Source organism: Buceros rhinoceros, unplaced genomic scaffold, assembly GCF_000710305.1.
Source record: "Buceros rhinoceros silvestris isolate BGI_N320 unplaced genomic scaffold, ASM71030v1 scaffold10999, whole genome shotgun sequence".
NCBI classification, from domain to species: Eukaryota; Metazoa; Chordata; class Aves; order Bucerotiformes; family Bucerotidae; genus Buceros; species Buceros rhinoceros.
In genome coordinates, this window is record NW_010429759.1 from 21,096 (window position 1) to 39,167 (window position 18,072).

General features: G+C 39.3%; 1 protein-coding gene across 1 annotated transcript; it reads right to left on the minus strand.

Annotated features, from left to right (window-relative positions):
• Positions 1-557: 557 nt before the first annotated feature.
• Positions 558-16,599, minus strand: USP44 (ubiquitin specific peptidase 44). Its single transcript, XM_010142773.1, has 5 exons — positions 15,096-16,599; positions 3,590-3,788; positions 2,950-3,058; positions 1,960-2,165; positions 558-1,246 (listed from the first exon to the last, which is right to left on the minus strand). The coding sequence occupies exons 1-5, from the start codon at positions 16,521-16,523 to the stop codon at positions 1,047-1,049; spliced, it is 2,142 nt and encodes a 713-aa protein (XP_010141075.1). The 5' UTR covers positions 16,524-16,599; the 3' UTR covers positions 558-1,046.
• Between the last annotated feature and the right edge of the window lie 1,473 nt (positions 16,600-18,072).

Consider the following 18,072-nt stretch of genomic DNA (forward strand, 5'->3'; position numbering starts at 1 on the left):
ATGTAGAGAAAGGCTGATAATTCCTGCTTGTTGGAGTCTCCTCAGTGCGCAGTTCAGTTAATGCCAGTGGGTAGGACTGTGGAGAAGGTACAGCAGTTACAGGTAATGAAAGCAGTGGTTTGTGTTAGAGATTGCTGAGACCAACAAGGTTGCTACTACTTAAAGTAAAGTAAGCTTGTCCTAACAAGCTCACAGTCTTGTAGCACTGACACGGGGTGGGTGAGTGTGGTTCTGTAGTTCGGTTGTTTGCCTTTTTTTAAGAAAGCTTTTTAAGTTACTGGGATAAAAAAGCCCCTGTTTGTCACAGCTAGTACTCTGAATTTGGCACTTGAGTTGTCAGGCTTGTTGAGGCAAACACGGAAGTCTTGATAAAGATACATTATGGTGCTATTAAACACTCCTCTTACATACTTGTATGAAAATAAGTACATGCTCTACTTCTCCAATTTCAGATTTTAAGGAATTCTATCAATGTATCTTTAGTGTAGTTCCATTGAAGCTTACAAAATAGTTTCATTTTAGTCATGATGAATATACAGAAGGTTTCCCACAAATGTTCTGTTACTGTCTGACATGTAGAACATTCATTGCTGGTGAATGTTAATATTCTAAGACCTAGTAGCAATTCTGGCAGACAGTAAGAATCATACCATTAGAACTATACTATAAAATGTACACAAGCATTTATAGAAAATTAACCAGAGACACATCAATTGCCCATTGAAAGTAATTTTTCTAAACCAATTCAGAAAGATTATCAAAATACAAAACCAGCTTAAAAAAATAGCCTGAGGTAAGAGTTAAATGCAAATAGCAATCTTTTTCTTAAAAAAATAGCTGTATTGAAATTCTAGGTACTTCAAAAGTTACTGTCAATAAAAACTTTTACTAACAACTGTAAAAGGGTACTTTAACTAATACAAAAGATTATAAACATTGTACATGGATCCAAGTAAAAAGTACTGCACTGTACTTTCATTCCATTTAAAAATACATAGTTACGACAATGCAAACTTTTACCGTACACACAGTTAACGGGCTTTGGATTAGCTGCTACTCCTGTCCATGGACCAGTCAGCTAATTCCGTGTGCTGCTGACTGTCAGCTGTGCTAGGGCATGGTGTTCTACCACGTCCGTTTGCCTGAGTAACTCGTTGGCTGTAGAACAAAATGTAGGCTTGAGCCTTGCATACTTCTTCCATAGTGCACATGTTGAGTTTTGAATCATTGCAGTGTACCCAAAATCCTGCAGTGAAGAAATACACCAAAAAGAAAAAAAGTCATCAGGACACTGATTGGAAGTAAATGCATTCTGTTTAATAATTAGTGATCAGTCTCATCTAACAACCTGCGTAGAAATAGTATGCTGCTTCGATGGACCTAGAGTATTTGCTGTGTGTTTTAAAAGTCCCGCTTAGCTTCCTCAGATTTACAGGAGAGTTTGTAGGCACAACACATTTAACAAGACAATATAAAAATTGAACTGTTTAGGTCTACAGAACAGCAATTCTCATTCCAGGCAGTTTACAGAATCACAGAATCATCTGGATGGAAGAGACCTTTAAGATCACTGAGTCCAACCATTCACCCTGCACTGCCAGGGTTCCTTAAACCATGTCCCCCAGCACCACATCTACGCGTCTTTTAAAAACCTCCAGGGATGGGAACTGCACCACCTCTGTGGGCAACCTGTTCCAATGCTTAATGACCCTCTGTCTGAAGAAATTTTTCTGACATCCAACCTAAATTTCCCAGGATGCAACTTAAGGCCATTCCCTCTCGACCTGTTATTCATAACATGGGAGAAGGGACCGACCCCCACCTCCCTACAACCTCCTAGAAACTCCTTCAGCTACAAGTGTCTCCCTTTTGCTTTCGAAAGAAGACAGTAAGCTTATTGGTTTAGAATTATGGACACCCCTTTCTCCCACACTCCTTATTTCACAGCCTGGTTTCTACCTCCTTCTGAATTGTAGCAGTAGGCAGTGTAGTGCCCTGAGCCAAATCCTTTCCCGTGATGCATCACCACAGCTGACAGGTCGTAGATAAAACAGTCAGGTAGGGAGGACTTGAGGGATTCTCTGCAGCAATAAGGCTCCATGTTCAGCATTTGATCAAAATTAACATGTACGCCAATCTTCTCACGATGATTGCGTCCTGACCACCTGCAAAGTTCAGTCAAACAAAAACTTACTTTTTTTTCAAAGAAAGAACAAAGTATTCTGAATTACATTTTAACATAACAAGTGTTATCCTCACTGTTGTCTTCGTGCACAAAATAAATGCTAATTTGCATATTTTTTCCTAGGTTTCCCCTTTCGTTTCTCCTTTATTTCAAGGCCTTAAAATGTGTCTATGGTACCTGCTATACTCATCTTCTGAAATACCCATTTTACAATCTGTGTAATGGTGAGTAGACACCAAATTATATCCTATTAGTACTTTTCCTTTATTTTACCTCATTTTCAGTTTCCTTTGTATTCAGGGCAGACTCTACTAATGTCCAGTGTGACTGACACTGGTCACAGAGATGCAGTCCCCACTTCCTTACTCTCAGGCTAATGCCTTAATGTATTTGATTTATATTAAGATTATGTGGGGCTTCCACTGAATACAGCCTCGGTTTGTATGTACATTTGTGAATATGAGCATTTACTCCACCCGAAGACAACACAAGATTAATTTTTAGCAACAGATTTCACAGCAGGGTTAGTAGGTTTTGACTGAGAGGATGAAATAACGTTCGTATTAAAGCAGCCAGTAGTTAGAATCCAAATGGTTAATTCTCTACTTATAGTGTATCTTAGTGATGTTTAAATGAAACAAGAAAAAGAAGTTTCTAATACCTATTTCTCATGAAAGCAATGCCAAAAAACACCAATCCCAAAAAACAGAAGAGCAGGACTGAATTGGTCAGTTGGCAATACTGTTTGTTGTGGTACTACTTACCTAAACCGTTTAAGGTGTAATCTGAGAACCTGAGGTAGTCGACACACCATAAGCTGCTTCTGAGCTTCTGTGAGTATAACTGGTTTAGAAGAAAACTTCCTTCGTTTTGCTGAGGCCAAACACACAGTTACACAATACAAATCGTGGTAACAGCCTTGCATTTCAGTCTAAAATTTATCCACCAAATTTGCGTGGACCTAAATAGCTACAGTATGTGCCTCCTTAAAAAGGACACTCTAAGAGCCATTTTGCAAGGATTATTTTATGTATACAATGTATACATAAAATATTTATGTATTATGTATTTATGTGTACAATACTTGTGGTCACTTAAATTAAGGTGAGGCACCTTAATTTAAAGAGCTGATGGGTCCTTCAGCTGGCAGTATCGGAATTCCCATTAGTTTGTAATCAGACTTTATCTAAGAGAAACATCAGACTTCAGAACACCCTTCGAACAACTCTATCTTCCAGATGCCCAGTAACAGCTGTCAAGTGACCACACCAGGGCATAAGAAGGAACATTGTTTGCAACATACTTTTAAGACTTTTAGTGTTTTCCTCCTTACGCTTTCACTGTCAGTTTACATTACATTTTACACAGAAGACGTATGCATGAGTACATACTGCCTTTACTCACTGTTGCACTGATCACATGCATATATCTTTCCTTCCAAAGCTTCAGTTTCTGTAAACTTGGCCAGCATTTCTGTCAGCAGACATGGATACTGAGACGACATCTCCTTGCCATTGCAGTGATACCTCTCAGGAAACTCCAGGGACAGGTCCCAGAAAGGTTCTACAGTGTTTGATTTATTGTCACAGGCAAGACACGTAACCTGTAAAACAGTGTTTCACCAGCTGCTAACACTCAAAATCTTACTTTGTTAAAAGTGTACCATAACATAGCTCTAAAAAAAACCAAAACAAAATGGTTTGCTTTTTTTGCCAAAACATAACTTGCAAACAAAGACAAGACACGGTTATTTAATGAAAGAAATGATACACCTAATTTCTTTACTCTGAAGCCGCATGTCCAACACTGTTGTCACAAATAGGTCAGTGTTCTTATGTTTTACTGAGAAAGAAAAGCAGTGTCAAAATGGTCTGTCTGGGACTGTCCAAGAGAAAGCAGCTGATGGGGTCTCGGCAGTCTTTTCTCCAAAAAGAAACACTCCAACAGTAAAATTGACATGGAAGAGAGAAACTATAGTTTAGGTTAATTTAAAAAAACAAACAAAACAACAAAAAACCCAGCAGCTGGGGATTTTAAAGTCATATCCTTCTTACTTTGTAAGTCTTCCAGGGAAGCCTGGATTAGGAAGCACAGTTCTTCAAAGAAAAATTAACAGGTAAAAATAATTTATTTCTTCTTTCAGTAAGTGGATCCATCGTCACACTAGGGAAAGGACAAGCAGTAAGACAACATAAATAAAATATCACGAGGTGAAGTGAGTCAACCTGGAAAATGCAGATAATACATTTATGATAACATTCAGTATTTAGGAAAGTAAGTTAAAAGCAGTGGCTCCTCTACACTGGAATGGCAACACATTAGGTGTTGATTTGCAATGGAGTCTTCTAAAAGCCAGTCCAAGCTGCTTATAGAAGAGTGTCGCATCACTGAGTCTTCCTCCAAAGGACCTCCACCCTTCCATGATCCATGTGGATGAATAACTTCTAGCACAGCTGAACCTACACAGCAGTGAAACTCCACTTAGGCTGTAACAAGCATAGTTCATAAAGGCTATAAAGAAATAGCAGTAAATATCAAGTGTGTGTTTGAGAGAGACTCTAGATACGTTCACCTTGGTATGTTCAATGCAACAAAGTATAATACAGTCCTGAAAAGTAATTACCCGAGTTTTCTACTGCTAAGGTATTGCAATTGTCCACTGACTTAAGCAGAACTCACTCCTCTAGAAAAGATGCACTCTGAAAATAAGTTGCATTTTAAGTGGGCTCAGAAAGATAGCTTTGACAGAACTTGCAGAAGCATCCAACATGTTCCATCCCCCAACAATTAAATTTTCACACCAAAAATATTAAAGGAACTGAAAATTTTCATACAGAACCTACTGTCAAGATACTTTACTTACCAGCTCAGGGTAACAGCTGGGTGTGGTAAGACACCACCATTCATGTTTTACAGTAACTGGAGTATCAAATATCTCTTTAAGTTTGCACCACAAAAGTAAATAATTGCCAAATTAAGTATCAATAAGCATACTTCCTGTTTAGGAAAATACCACAAGTTGTTTGGGACAACTAATGCAAAGACGTAGTGATAAAGGAATGAAAATCCATGCGGGATCCAAATACTGTTATTTCACAGGCACGCCTTTGTGTTGCTGTTTGACATAAACTCAGCGTAGCTCTCTTCAGTTAGGTTAGTAAACCTGCTCAAGTGTAAAAATACACCCAGTTTTGCTCAAGAGCTCCTTTTATTTTCCTCTGAAGGTTTGCTGTTACTTAATTACTCACCCTGCTTCGTCTGTTATTTCATGATCATTTATGTAAGAACCGATGGTACCTTCCTCCAAGTGTTCTTGTGAGTAATTATTTAATGCGTTTATGAGTTACAACAACTTATACACGATCTATGCATTAGCTACCTAATGCACACAGGTATTTGTGTACCAGCTGACATGTTTAGCAGTGGAGTTATGAAAGCTGTTAGTCGCTCTAAGTCCTAAGAAGAAAATACCATTGCCTTGTTCTTAGAAAACAAAAGTTCAAACTTAGATGGCAGAAAAGGGGAGAATCTTCTGTTTTAATTTACACTGACAGGAGCTTATTTTCTAAGTGTTAACATCTGGCAACGTTTCAAAGCCACAAACTATTAGTAATTCAGAGCTGGAATCTAGACTTGGAGACAAAATGGTATGTTTGGCTGCAGTTCAAGCTAACTCCAGCATAAACACAGAATGACTAACAGATTTCTGCTGTACAAATGGGTGGTTTTGATGGGCCAAAAGTTTATTTAATTGGTGAATTACTTAAGAATTTGCTGCACATGCATGAACACTGAAGATGAACGGGCTTAGGATGAAGTACTTACATGAACTCAGTACAGATAATTTTAACAAGTTCTGGGGTATTGAATTTAGTGTGTAATGTTACTAATCTAGGTTATTCTAAAATCCTCTTTCCCAATTAGTTAATAAGCACTATCCCAGAGAAACAGAAACAATCAATTCAGTTTCCAATTTGTGCCTCTCAGAAATCCAAAAAAGGATAAACTGATGCACTAGTACTGTATTTCATCTCATTGTGCAACTGCGAGCAAAGCTGACGTATTGACAAAATCCTGTACTGATACAGACCTGCACCTATTTCCTCAAATCCAAGACAGTCCTTCTCACCATGATGCTGCAGCAGAGTTAAACTCTAAAGAGTCATCTGGGATTTGCATACTTGCCAAGAGCCAAGTAACCTGAGGTATTGGGGTAAGCATACACCCAACCATATCAGCCGCCGTGATATCAGCCGCCGTGCACTAACTGCTCCTGTACACACTCTCACTCAAAGGTAAATGAGAGGTACATCAGGGCTGGAACAAAGGTTGAAAGTAGTTTTCTTAGCCAGGCCTCAGCTTAGGAATTGGAGTACTCAACACGTGGAAGGATCCCTACCCTTCTCTGGAATCCCTGCTGATGGCCTGTCCATCAGCACAGGCTTCACAACACTCCCATCACTTCTCTTTGTCCTAAATGGGACTCCTTTATGTCACACTCTGCTACCATTCACACAGCGCAACCCAGATTTTTTTCAGGAAAAGCACCAAAATTGTATAAACTGCACAAAAGTTGGTTGAACAAGATGTGAGGTTTTTATAAAAAACAAAACAAAACAAAACAAAGAAACCCCAAACATGAATTCAAAGGGCTAGCAAAAACTTTGTGCATCTGCCCAGTGTAACTTTTTATGGTATGAGTACGCACAACAATAATAGGGAAGGAAGTGAGTCTGGTCTAGCAATCTGGTTAGTGAGGTGTATCTTCTGATTACTATATTTTACAAATTCAGAGTTTGATTTCACCTCCCCGTTATATTCCAGAATTGCTATTTCAGGAAGCCTTTATGATGTCATTTATAACAAAGCTACATGAGGAGTTTACATTAAAGGAAGTAAATTACTGCTTTTAGCTAGTCTGAAATCTCTACCGTATGTTCTGCCCTGACCACCCTCTCATGCCTTGAAACACGGGTACTATGTACAATTGTTCGGTTAAAGCTCAGTATTCAATCGTGGGCCAAAGGCCAGACTGAAAAGAGCTGGATCAAAGTGTTTGATTCAAGCTAAGCACGGAGGCCACTCGGACAAGCATCATTGTGGCCACAGTAATTTGATGGACAGCCACTGCCCTGGATGGCATTCAGTCTAAATGCAGCCAAAGAAAATGGTTAACATATTGCTGCAGAAGAAGCCAACTCTGTCATCAGCTGTTTTGCCTATGTTCCCTGTGCTTGCATAGAAGAAAGAAAACTGTTACCATCTCTGCCCTAATTCTTTTTTTTGTTCTGTTTTTAAGAAGAGTAGGATGGCCAGTCCCATTTTTGTGCTTTCACTACTATGTAAGACATATATACAAAGAGTAGTTAATTGATTTTTTTTCCACAGCAAAGTAATCAAAGTAGAAGGGGATTTCTAGGATACTGCTTTAATTCCATAGAATTCCACGTGACTGTCCACACTGTATTTCTTCGGTTATAAAACCCCCTGAACTGTATAGTGATGAGCATACAGCATCAAAATTACCTGAAATTATCTGTATCTATTTAACAGAGGGACACAAGCATAAACTCAGCAACCTGTGGTCTGTGATTCAACGGCCTCCTATAGATTAACTTAAAATGTCACCTTCATCTAGTTGGAAAGCAACTTGACAACCATTTTATGATTCAGGCTACAGATAAAAGCACAGCAACTAATACCACAGTGCAGAAATCAGAATACAGGGCATGGGTTGGTTTAAGTGCAAATCCTCCTATCATCTACCTGAAATCCTCCTAATAGTCTGTTCAGTGGGAGACTTATTAAGACTGCACAAGTCACCCTCAGCATTCTCCCACAAACTTTAACTCACAGCATACTACCCAAAACTGAAGGACTTAAAACAACCAAAGAAAGATTTCACATTTCTCCTATTCTCAGACAGTCTGTCCTGAAATACACTGGTTGCACAGGTAAGTGGTGTGAGGAGAGACACTGCCCTTTAGAACTTTAAGCATAGTTTACATACTACATTGGTTAGAACCTGCTTCACTCTCCGGGTCTTGGCATACTCATTTCTCTGAGCACTGCACGCAGTTCTTCTGCTGTGCTGAGAGGGGCTGGGGGGAGGCCCTTGGCTCTGATTCCATCTTAAACATGACCAGAAAGTAATCAAACAGTTTGGGCTTTTTTTTTTGTAGAGATACTAAAAGCTAGTTTTTAGCAGGAATTGCTATTATAAATGCTGAAATATTGGGGGAAAAAAAACCTCGCAGAGGAAGACAGGTTTGTCCTAAGAAGAAACAGTAATTAATCACAGCTTTTCTGTAGAGGAAACTTTTAATATACCAGCACAGCCACTGCTCTGCACTTTCACTGCTGTTCAGGGTTGCTGTAACAGAAATCTAGGCAAAGAGCTTTACGTAAGGGACCAGATTCAAAAGCAGTGGAATCCTCACAAAAGGCTTTCAAAACCCATTTCAAACAAAACAGATCCTAAAGAGTTCCTCAACATTCCAGAAAAATGTTAAAATTACATTGGGTAGGTATTTCTTTGATAATTTACATTAATTTAATCAAAAGCACTCTATAAAAGGAAATCATCAACAACTATTTATTGCTTTGCAACATGCCAGTTCAGTAAAACAATGAATTCATAATTCAACAATAATTTTCTTCCTTGAATTATGTACCCTTGAATTATGTAGCTTTCACATTAATCAGCACAAATCTTATTTCTTTTTCCTCCCTTGCTTGGCCTTTTTTAGCCACAGAAAGTATCAACTGTCCTTCTCCTTCTGCTTACCTAGAATTAGAAACTACCCTTGATTAATCTGAAAGAACAGAAGGAAATGGCTGATGGAGTTGCAAAGCTATCCTCCATCTTTGAAAGGTTCTGGCAAGGTCATGGCAATCAGGGAAGGTCCCCAAGGACAGAAAGAAATCCAAGTGTTGTTCCTTCTCCTCAGGAAGGAGGTCTGGGGAACTACAAACCAATCAGCATCACCTTGATCTGTGGGAAGGCTGATGGAGCAAATAATCCTGGAAAACATCTCCAGAAGTATTAAGGTGGTGATTGGGAGCAGGCAACATAGATTTATGATGTGAAAATCACGCTTGACCAACCTGATAGCCTTCTTCCCACAATGAGATGGCTGGTACAGATAAGCAGTGGATGAGTGGAAAATAGTGGGAACGTTGTTTATCTTTACTTCAGTCTCCCGTAACATCCTCACAGAAAAATTTATTAAGTGCAGATAGATAGATAAGCAGACAGCAAGGTGAACTGAAAACTGAATGAACAGCCAGGCTCAGTGAATTGTGATCAGCAACATGATATGCAGCTGGAGCCCAGACGTTAGTGCTGTACCCCAGGGGTCGATACTGGGTCCAATTCTGTTAAACCCTCAGCAAGTTTCTAGATGACACAAAACTGGGCGGAGTGCCGATACACCAAAGGTCATGCTGCCAACCAGAGGGGCCTGGACAGGCTGGGGAAATGGGCCAGCAGGAACCTCATGCATCCCAACAAAGGGAAATGTCACACCCTGCACCTGGGCTGGAATAACCCCATGCACTAGTACAGGCTGGGAAGCAGGTCCCCAGAGAAGGACCCGAGGGTCCTGGTGAACAAGTACACCATGAGCCAGCAATGTGCCCTTGCAGTAAAGGAGGCCAACAGCCTCTGGGGCTGCATCAAGCAGAGCAATGTTAAGAGAGGGGATTTCTGCCCTCTCCTCAGCACTGAAGAAATACCTCTGGAAGGCTGGGTGCAATGTTACATTTCACAGCAGAAGACAGACTCACCGGGGTTTGTCCAGCAAAGCGCTACAAAGATGATGAAAATGCTTGGAGCATCTGACATATTAGGAGAGTCTGAGAGAGCTGGGAGTGTTCAGCCTGGAGAAGGGAATCTCAAGGGGATCTTACCCACGTGTTTAAGTACCTGATGGGGGAGTAGAGAAGACTGAGCCAGGCTCTTCTCAGTAGTGCCCAGTGTCAGGACAAGAGGAAACGTACACAAACTGAAACACAGCAGGCTCCATTTAGACAGAGGAAACGGCTTTTATTGTGAGGATGGTCTATCGTGAGGCTGCACAGACAGGCTGTGGAGTCTCCATCCTTGGTGCTAGTTAAAACCTGACTGCACATAGTGCTGAGCAACCTGTTCTAGTTGACCCTGCTTTGAGCAGAGTTGGATGAGATCATTTCCAGTGGTCCTTTCCAACCTCAACAATTCTGCATGTGCATACATGCATGCATGTGTATGCACACAAGTACACGTGAACTTAATTGTCAGGAAATCATCAGAAAAATGAAAAATGGAAGATGAGCAACTTAGGAAAGACAATCTTTGGTAACAAAAAAGTTTTGTAAAAAAAATTAGATCTTCAGTGACTATTTTGAATAGTTATTTTTTAATTATTAGACTCAAATATACCTTTACATCTCTTCACACACAAAATTAGGAATACTAAGAGATTCAATAATCTGAATTATTATTTTGGCATTATTTAAGGTAAAAATATTCAGAAACATTCTGTCTGGCTTACAGAAAAGTAATTTTTCCTGGTAATTTTCATGGCAAGAGGCTTATTTTAAACATCAGGATCTTTTTAAGGTTTTACCAACACAGTGGTAGAAGTTTTACCAATGAAGTGGCCAAAAAGCACATTATATTTGAACCATCTAGTATATATTTTCCTTAGTAACTACCAGTTCTTAGTTCCAGAAAGCTTCATACTATTTGGGTTGAACTGGGAGACGATTATATTGGGCAATTCATTTGAGATGTGTATGTGCAATATACATACATATATATATATATATGCAATACTCCCATTTTAAGAGAGCCTCCAAATCAGAAGTATCAGAAATACATTTCTCTTCTTTCAACATTTTTGAAGTCTTGACTCAGACTCTTCAAAAATACAATCTAAAATGGCCCCTCTAACTTTTAAGCAATCACAACCTGTGTACTCAATGTTATGCTAAGGGTAAAAGAGTTCAGTTAATAAGCTGAAGCTCCAGAGGTAAAAGCTGTGTCTTCACAAAAGATTTTGCCACTATGAATATCTGCAAATTTCCTAGATCTCCTAGGTTAGCTTCCTGGATCAGATAGATTCTAGATAAACTTTTGTAAGTACTTCATACTAGTTTCCCTGTCTCCCTCCCCTCCAGTATAAACCGTTCTGACAAAAAATTTAATACTGGTATAACTACACAAGCCAGAGTTTCTGACAGTATTATTTCAGTGGACATGTGGGACACAATTTTTCATAAAGCAGTCCTGAAAACAGACATTTGGAAGCTAAAATATGCTATTTCAATTTCTGTATTTTTAAAAATAAACCTGTCCATATTAAGCAAAGAAATGGGCAGAGTTTGAAATAAAGATACTTTTAAAATCGTTACATAATGTGCTATTTAGCTGGCACCATCTACAAAACACAAACCAAAAAACTCTTGAGAGAGACAGTAGCCAACCTCTTGAAGTGTCCTTCAAAGATCTGTGGGTTAGTATGGGTCAGGTTACAACTGGCACATAACTTCATAATGTGGTATCTTCTCCTTTCCCTTTGAAGGATTGAGGATGGAAGGCAGTGGGTACCTTCCGCAAGGGTACAAGCACCGAAGTATTGAAACCAAATGGGATTTTTATAGATATAATGGGATCTGCTTACAGTCCCAAAGCGGTTAATAGGGAGGGGCCATCAGACCAGCAGATCTGCCTCTGAGAGCACAGGTTTACAAGACACAGTCTCCTTTACCCAGTAAGTAGAGCACAACTTTCTCCAGGTAATCACTGGAGGAAGACCAGCACACGAAAAAGGAAAGAATAAACGGGATGAGTTTAGTAGCTATATATCCTGTCTTTACTTCCCTTAAATGCACTGGGTATTGAAATTTCACACTTTGTACTGCAGAGTAAATAGCTGTAATCCTAAAAAGAATATTGGAATGAATAAATAAATGGCTAAATAAATAAGTCAAGAGGCAATTCACTCATGCTGTTCCTGGAGTTACTCATTAACTAGCCTAGTATTCCATAAAATCGTAAAAGATTTCAAATAGTAGATGAGGAATACTTTAAATCAGCAGAGAACATAAGGAACCAAAACCAACTAACTCATAAAATGTGCAATTATTTTGACATCACCTAAAGCTTTTTCTAGCTATCAAAAAGTAATCTGCATGAGATTCTCACACACCCAATTTTCTCCTTTCTTAATCTTATAACCTACATTCAGTCAGTGCTGAACCAGGCAGCCATTTCAATAGGTACAGATAGTTGGCAAATTCAGGATTATGACTTCCCTTCACGTTAAATGGAACAGTTAGAATAAGCGGGAAAATGTTTTATTGCACATGTGAAAGTAACGTGAAACCTAAGTAAACATTCAGCTTATCTGCATTGTAAGTGATCCTCTGTGTACTGTATTCAGAGTAGTTCACAGTATTCCTGAGGTTTGAAGGTCAAGCAGATTGACTTCACTGCCCTTGAGTATCTAACAGAATCAAATTCTTTAACCAGTGTTTTCAGTACAAAGGGATAGTAAATAAAGTACATTTTCTACAGTGATCCTAAACCAGAAGGCAACTGCTGCACAAAAACAAGCTTCTCAGTTCCTCTTATTCACTGAAGTAAGATGTAGTTTATAAAATACTCTAGACTAAATTCCCGTCCTGTTTTTAATAAATGTAGCAGGCTATGGCTCTAACTATCTCCTAGGAAGCAAAATACTGTTACAGCTTGTAGGTAAAGTTAGGCCTACACGGACAAAGAGTACACTCCTTGGTTTTAAGAGCTAATATTGTCAAAGATGTGATGACCTAGCAAGCAAGAGATCTTTCATATTTCTCTTCAGCCCTGATTGGATGTTTTCTTGCTTTTTTTGTTAACTTCATTCTAGCAGTTTGTGCCAGTTCTGACAAATGCCTAGAGAAATCAATGTGCAGGAATCTTACTGAGAGGAAAGTAATGGCCCAGTAAGAGATTTTAAAGCGCATTCTCCCATGTACAAACACAAGGGACTGAATCATTAAGATGGCCTGAATATATTTATCAAGGAAGAAATTTAAATCTTCAGGAGTTACCTTTTTCTTGTAGTACTTACCCTGTTCAAAAGTGTGAGTGAAGACTAAATTGGAACAAAGGAGTGGCAGAAGACAAAGGGAATACTAGAAAGTAAAGTGTTGGACATTGTCTCTGGCAACTGCCTCGTGAGCCACGAAGAAATTACTACAAGTAAGGGCCTCATTACTTGTTTCCTCGTTCCTCTCACTTAAGGCATTATGAAGTTCATCAAAAATGTATTTCCTACGCAGACAGTGACTATCTGCAGTGAAAGAGCTGTGTGTTGAGGTCACAGAACTCACAGCATAGCTCAAAACTGTTTAAATCCCTTTCAGTCTTACTTGATGACACTTGAGTGAATTCTCACTATTCCCCTCCCTGGTTTCAGGAAGGTGGGAGGGTTTCTCGTCACAAGCCTCTTCACATAACAAAGTTAAAAACATGTAAAAGAAGCGGTACTGAAATAATGCTTAGTGTCTTCAGAGCCTTGAAAATTCTTCCAAAAAACTAGTCCTGTTAGAAGGCTTGGAATGCAACCAAGCCTTGTCAGTATGCTTAAGCAATTATTTTGTTTTACTAACAAAGTTATTCTTTTAGAGAGGGATGTGACTTTCAAATAGAAAGCTTTAATGAAACTTATATTAGCACAACTCTGATACAAGATATGTTAACTACCCCAGGGAAAGGAAGCATGCCAGCAGAAATGTTCTCACACTGGGCCAAATGGAAGGCAGAAGACAATTTGGTTTTATTAGTGGATATAACAGTTTCTAGTAATTACACAAACCTAAGGTTACCTAAAAGCTAACATACGCTGCAAACAATCTCAATTTTAAAAGTCCTGTTATCTTCTTATAAAGTTTATGGGTATCATAGCAGTAAACAATCCTACCATAGTCAAAAAACACTTGGATTTCTAGCTTCGGATACGAAAACATTAGACCATCAATCACATAGTCAGAATAATTGGAACATCCACATTTTTGTTAATTTGTGTTAAAGCTCTTCTCCTTTTCACAAACTATCCTGCACTCCCTCAGTAACATGTGCATGCATGCTAAAGACCAGTTCCAGGGAGCCAAGACATTCTCAACCTCTGTTCCTGCTGCAGTGTGGTTAGCTTTTAGATTACTTCAACAGAACCCGGCATTTGTTTGTTCAGTCTCAGACGTTTGTACACACACACAGTTGAGATATGCATAATAGTAAGTGGACACATTGAAGTACTTAACAGTAAGCTGAGAAGAAGGCAAAAGGAAAAAGCTGAGTAGTCAGGCAGAAAGAGGAAAACGAGTGTTGCTTCCACCCCATAAATTTGGTTCCTGAGTTGACAGAGCTTTCTGTATCTTCATGTTCTACAGAAAAGTGGTATCCCTGTACATAGCCGTCATGACAGGCAATTACTCTGTAGTAATAAATCTCCGATTCAAGCTATTTACTGAAATAATTCCCTACTTGGCATCCATTACCTAATCAGTTTCACTCAGACGAGATTAACACCTTCCTTAACACCTTTTATCTAGTATCACTATAGTGACAAGCTAGACGCTTAAAATAGTAAATTATCTATTCCTGCAAATTAGTTGGTGCTTAATAGCAAAGTCAGATATTTCTCAGTAGTTGCAAAGGTGTGCTTTCAAATACCAAATTTAACACTTTATCATATGACTCTTCTATTGAAAGTTTTCTGAGTACCCAAATGACCTTTCTTTGGAAATTGTGTGTACCATATCTCCTCATCCCTTCTCAGTAGTTACAAATGTATTAACCTTTGAAGTATACCCATCACTGACCACTGTAAATCCACAACTACAAATCACTACAGACCTTAAAAAAACCAAACAAACATACCTGACTTAGTAGCTGTCCATGAAAAATGTTGTTAACCACATTCAAAACCTGTTTTATAAGTTTTCTCTGAGAAGCAGGGATGAGAGCTGGGTATCTGGTCCCTGTAGTCTCCAGCTCCTGCTGCACTTTATCCAAAAGTTCACAGAGAAATTCCTGAGCATCTTGTTGGGCATATCCTCTGAAGGCTGGAATTAGCCTCCATACAGAATGAAGCATGGCAAAAGGAGACACCAGCGCCCATTTGCCAGACCACATAACTTGGAACAGAGTATGCAGCTCATGACAGAGAGAAATATGCTTTGAACTGGGCTCCCTGGGCTGAATAAGTTCCATATTTCTACTTTTTGATGCTCCTCCACTTAATCCAGAGGATAAACTAGGCCGCCTCACAGAAGATGATCCCTTTACTTTGTTCTCATTCACATGTGACATTGAGGCAGCTATTGACAGGTGTTTAGATGAAGACCTCGTTTTACCATTGCTTGCTGTTGCAAGCAGTTCCTGAGTTTGGTTGAGATCAAGCTTTAAAAAGCATTCTCGAAAAATAAGTAAGTGACTTAATACCTGCAGGACAGAATTCATATAGCATGTGTTTCCCAGGTTTCTCAGTCCTGTTACCCCAGGAGTCACTGTAGGCCTTCGTTTAATCGGAGAGTCACTTATTTTTTTTAATCTTACTTCATCTGAGGTATACATTTTTTTCAACTCTGCCACAGATTCCACATTCTGTGATGTTTTTTGCAGGCAGGGTGTTGTTTCTGAGGACATTCTACTCTGATTTTGTAAACGACTGCTCTTTCTTGGAGGCATCTTTTCCATCTCTGCTTTCAACTCGCGTTTTCGTTCTTGTCTTCTCTTCCTAGCTTTGTCCCTTCTTTCCTCTGCTTCTTCCCGACGTCTGTCTTCTTCCAAAATCTTTTTTCCAGTAGGTGTCAACTCGAGCCATGATCTGAATATTTTGCCCAGGAATGCATGACGTCGGTGCCAGAGAGCTGTGAACATGCGATCTTCTTTCCGAAGCAAGGCTTGGGCACCACCATGTGAAAGGTAAGAATCATCACTTGTACCCATAGAACGCAAAGTCCTCCCACTTCGAGTAGTGCACTCATAGTTTTGGCTCTTGATGGCACTTAATGTACTTCGCAACAGTTTTAAATCACCAGTTGCGTTATCATTAAGAACATAATCATCGCAGAGATAACAGAAAACATACAGCTCATTTACTTCCAACGCCACTGGGTGACTGCTCTCCTGAAAGTGCTTTAGTGCATGTTCTTCAATGTATCTTCCACAGGCCACATGTGAGCAGCTGAGGCATGCCCACACAGATTCCGTAGTATTGCAGTCCACGCAGTGCCATTTCTGAGGATTCAGAATGGAGTGGTCTTGGGCCAGCCGCAGACGCCCTATGTGCTTACACTTATCCATTGTTAAAACTGAAATTGCAGAGATATGCTGGCAAAACACATCATCCAAACTATTTTCTGTCCATAATATTTCAATCTGCAACTAAAAAAAAAAAAATCAGTTCATAAATACCCAACTGTATCACTTCTACAGATGTCAGTACACCAAACGCATACTTGAGGTTAAGATCATGATCGCCATCCAACAAAGTCCCACCAAACACATAAAGGCAGTCAGTTACATGGAGCCACAATCACCACCTTCAACAGCCGTTCAGTGTTCAGACTAAATGGTCTGAATACCATTGTTTAAATTCCCAGTATCTTCTGGCTCAAGACTGAGGTGTTCTAGCTACACTTCAGATTAGGCCTGGTTTTGGTTTTTGGGTTTCTTTTATTCAAAGGAGCACTGATTTAGTTAAAGGACACTGTTATAGAGTTTGATTACAAACACAGCTTAAAACGGGGCAGGTTGCCCAGAGAAGCTCTGGATGCACCATCCCTGGAAGTGTTCAAGGCCAGGCTGGATAAGGCTTTGAGCAACCTGATCTAGGGGAAGGTGTCTCTGCCCACAGCAGGGAGTTTGGAACTAGATGATTTTTCAGGTCCCTTCCAACCCAAGCCGTTCTGTGAGTCTATGATTCTAAAATGCTCCTATTAATTCTATCCCTAAGCATACAGGTGCAGAAGTGCAAAGTTCACTTACATTTATTATGTTTACACAGTGCCAACAGTTCAGACAAATGAGGCTTTACACAACTCAAGCCCTTAATTAAACCACACCTTTAATTAAATCACTGCAACTTTGTTACACCAGTGCTTTCTACAATAATGTATCTTCAATAAGAACATTTTAAAGCGTCATCCTAACATCTCTGAAAGAAAAAGAGAACCTGGAAAAACAAAAGTTGATTTCTCTGTAGTAGAAATCTAGCTATCTACCTCAGCTGCTGCAAACTTTATATAAACCTGCATTTTGAACAGATCTTTCTAAAATATGTCTTAAAAAAAAACATTTAAAAATTTGGCTAGCACTGGCTTACCTTATTTAATAAGTTTATGTGGTAGCATTTATTTGTTCAAAGCTGCTGTATTTGCCTTCTCCTACAAGATGCATTTACCTAAAACGAATAGGCAGATTCTGACTAACAAAAATTAGACAGTGATTTATTCTTTCTCGATGTTTTTACCATCTTTCTTTCGACTATGTCTAGTGGAGAGATACCATCTAAAGAAAAACAACGCATCAGGAAGTGATTATATTTGATCTGGGGTGTTCATGCCCATAATGTCACTAACTAGAAGGGCTAAACAGCTCATGGCAGCAGTACTGTTACGTGCAGAACTTGCCAGATGAAATGGTTAATTCATCTGAGGAGTACCAGTGGTTTGTCAAATACCCAAGCTATACCAAGCGAGATAAGCTATGCCATTTCAAACGCATGCATACTGTGCACCGGGCCCAGGCTGTACAATAGCAAGGTCCAGGATTCTATGTTCTACAGATAAGAAAATGTAAATGATACAAAAATATTGAGTGATTTAGACAATCTGGATAGAACCCAAAAGAT

Bases quoted from the DNA above. Each gene is read 5' to 3' on its own strand.
- USP44 (XM_010142773.1), bottom strand. From the start codon at position 16,523: ATGGATAAGTGTAAGCACATAGGGCGTCTGCGGCTGGCCCAAGACCAC. The intron at 3,059-3,589 runs GTGAGTAAAGGC...GTTTGGCCTCAG, and splicing joins TGCATGTGATCAGTGCAACA to CAAAACGAAGGAAGTTTTCT. The intron at 2,166-2,949 runs GTAAGTAGTACC...TGAACTTTGCAG, and splicing joins TTACACCTTAAACGGTTTAG to GTGGTCAGGACGCAATCATC.